The sequence below is a fragment of the Arachis stenosperma genome, chromosome 7 (genome assembly GCF_014773155.1).
Source record: "Arachis stenosperma cultivar V10309 chromosome 7, arast.V10309.gnm1.PFL2, whole genome shotgun sequence".
In the NCBI taxonomy this organism is placed as follows: domain Eukaryota; kingdom Viridiplantae; phylum Streptophyta; class Magnoliopsida; order Fabales; family Fabaceae; genus Arachis; species Arachis stenosperma.
Genome location: NC_080383.1, coordinates 50,840,996 through 50,843,145, shown reverse-complemented (window position 1 = coordinate 50,843,145; position 2,150 = coordinate 50,840,996). Strand labels below are relative to the sequence as shown.

Genomic DNA, 2,150 nt, shown 5'->3' with positions numbered 1-2,150 from the left:
TTATTATTATTATTATTATTATTATTATTATTAATTTATTCCTATTATATAATGTGTTTATATAAACAGGAATTCTATTCATATTTTCATCTAGCTTGATTTGTCATGGCAATTAACATTCATAAAATATAGCAGTTAATTAAACTATATTGTGAAACTAATAATAAAGCAATGCTTATATCAACATCATCATCATTCATCATCAGTACATTCTTTAATAAAATTATATATGTGTGTGTGTTTGTTTTTTTAAATAATAATTGCACAAAAAAACTTGGTACCACCATGCTAGACAGTGTAATAAACAGACTAACATTTAGTATCCAAATGATGCCTTTTTATTATTATATAATTGGATTGTAGTATTGAAGCAAGGTTGAGATTGTTACAGATGTATATCCCATAATAATCCCGAATTTAGGGGATACCCAAAAAAAAAAAAAAAAAGAAAAAGTGGGTTCTATACTTCTATCTGCTCATGGCACTAGGAAGGGATTGAAACCTAAGCCAGTCAAACTATTCTTTATGTATGGGGTCATCAAGAAGATCAAAGAATATAGTTATAGTAACTTAAATGTATGTGTTGAGACCTAGTTAAAAGGCCAAAGAATTGGTGATGTTAGAGGGTCTAGTACGTATATGGGTTTGATCATATTTAATTTGATCCCAAGAACTTGTTAATAATTCAAGGCCTCCTCTTCATGCGCTTACTCTCTTCCTCAACTTCAAGTAAGTTCATTATCACTGCTTCTGAAGCGTCTTTTAACATCTCCGACCAGTCCCTGCATACCCATCCAATTCAAATTCAATACACCATTTATCAAATAAATAATAACAAAAATTTCAACTTATTTATATATTTATTTTTTATAATTTAAACTTTTAAAATAAATAATTCAATGACATAACCAAAATGTTATATATACGACGTTAATATTATTATATTACATTGAGTGAATTTAATCCAATTTCAAAAGATAATTTTACTAAAAAATCATGTCAAAATATAATTATATATACATTATTTTTTATTTTTAAATGTGTGATGACTAATGCAACGTACCCTTTTAAAGGATCAAAGGTTAATCCAACGGTATACTTAGCTTCTTCAAGCGCCAAACTAAATCTCCGCAGCTCTTTTGCCGGACAAGTTCCATTATCCTTAACGACAAGCTGCGAAGGCTTAACATCGTAGAAGATGGGGACAACCCTCTTCTTTGACTCCATGAGCAGAGCGAGCTCATGGAGACAAAAGTAAGACTCGCAATAGCGTGGCGAGAATACAGCGACACCAACTTTACTTCCAACAATGGCCCTATCAATATGGTGAAAGAGTCTGTCCCCCGGTTTCATGTTCATACTATCCAAGAAACTCCTGACACCCATTGCCGTTAACCGGTCATACAACAAGCCCGCAATGTTCCTTTTGGTGTCGATGCCACGGTGGTTGATGAAAACATCGCATGCTGGGTGAGCTATTTTGCGGCACAACATTGTTGATACACGCTGCATGGTTATATATGCTTAAAAGGTTATTCTTAAATCTCTTGTGTTTGTGTGTGTTGAATGATTCATTCAATATGAAGGAAGAAGCCAAGAGAGGAATTGATGGGTGTATATATATAGCACAAATATGGTATATGGGGAAGAATTTTATAAGGGAATAATTGTTATTTAATTAAAAAACAAAAGTTTGATGTTTGATTTTCAAGGTGGGTAGTCCATGTTAAGATTAGACCCGAGAAAATACTAGGTATTTGATGGAAAAAAAGAGTAAATGTGTTTGAAAATGTTGACTACATATGTATGGATGTGGGAATTCATGTTTGGAACTGTTTATCCTTCAAACACGGCTACATCAGTGTATATTATTTTTGATTTGATGTGTGTATGAGTATATGTTCTGAGATTGGGATCTAAGTTCCAAAACATGGATTCGCTGACATGGTCATTCCGCTAATTATTTTGCTTTCACTTTTTGGAGAAACTTATACCGTTGCTTCCCCGTACCCCTCATTGGGTTGGGGCCATCATCACAATAAACAAATAAAAAAAAAACCTTTATGAATTAATATTAACATTTAATTAATTAGTTTTGTTTTAAATAACTTGGTTGGTTGAGTGGTTAACTCACTTGTTTAAGTCACTTG

General features: G+C 32.3%; 1 protein-coding gene across 1 annotated transcript; it reads right to left on the bottom strand.

The window, feature by feature from the left end:
- Positions 1-550: 550 nt before the first annotated feature.
- LOC130939781 (probable 2' cyclic ADP-D-ribose synthase BdTIR) lies at positions 551-1,512 on the bottom strand. The gene is made up of 2 exons (XM_057867857.1): positions 1,064-1,512; positions 551-782 (listed from the first exon to the last, which is right to left on the bottom strand). The coding sequence occupies exons 1-2, from the start codon at positions 1,510-1,512 to the stop codon at positions 686-688; spliced, it is 546 nt and encodes a 181-aa protein (XP_057723840.1). The 3' UTR covers positions 551-685.
- Positions 1,513-2,150: the final 638 nt, after the last annotated feature.

Bases quoted from the DNA above. Each gene is read 5' to 3' on its own strand.
- LOC130939781 (XM_057867857.1), bottom strand. From the start codon at position 1,512: ATGCAGCGTGTATCAACAATGTTGTGCCGCAAAATAGCTCACCCAGCA. The intron at 783-1,063 runs GTACGTTGCATT...ATGGGTATGCAG, and splicing joins ACCTTTGATCCTTTAAAAGG to GGACTGGTCGGAGATGTTAA.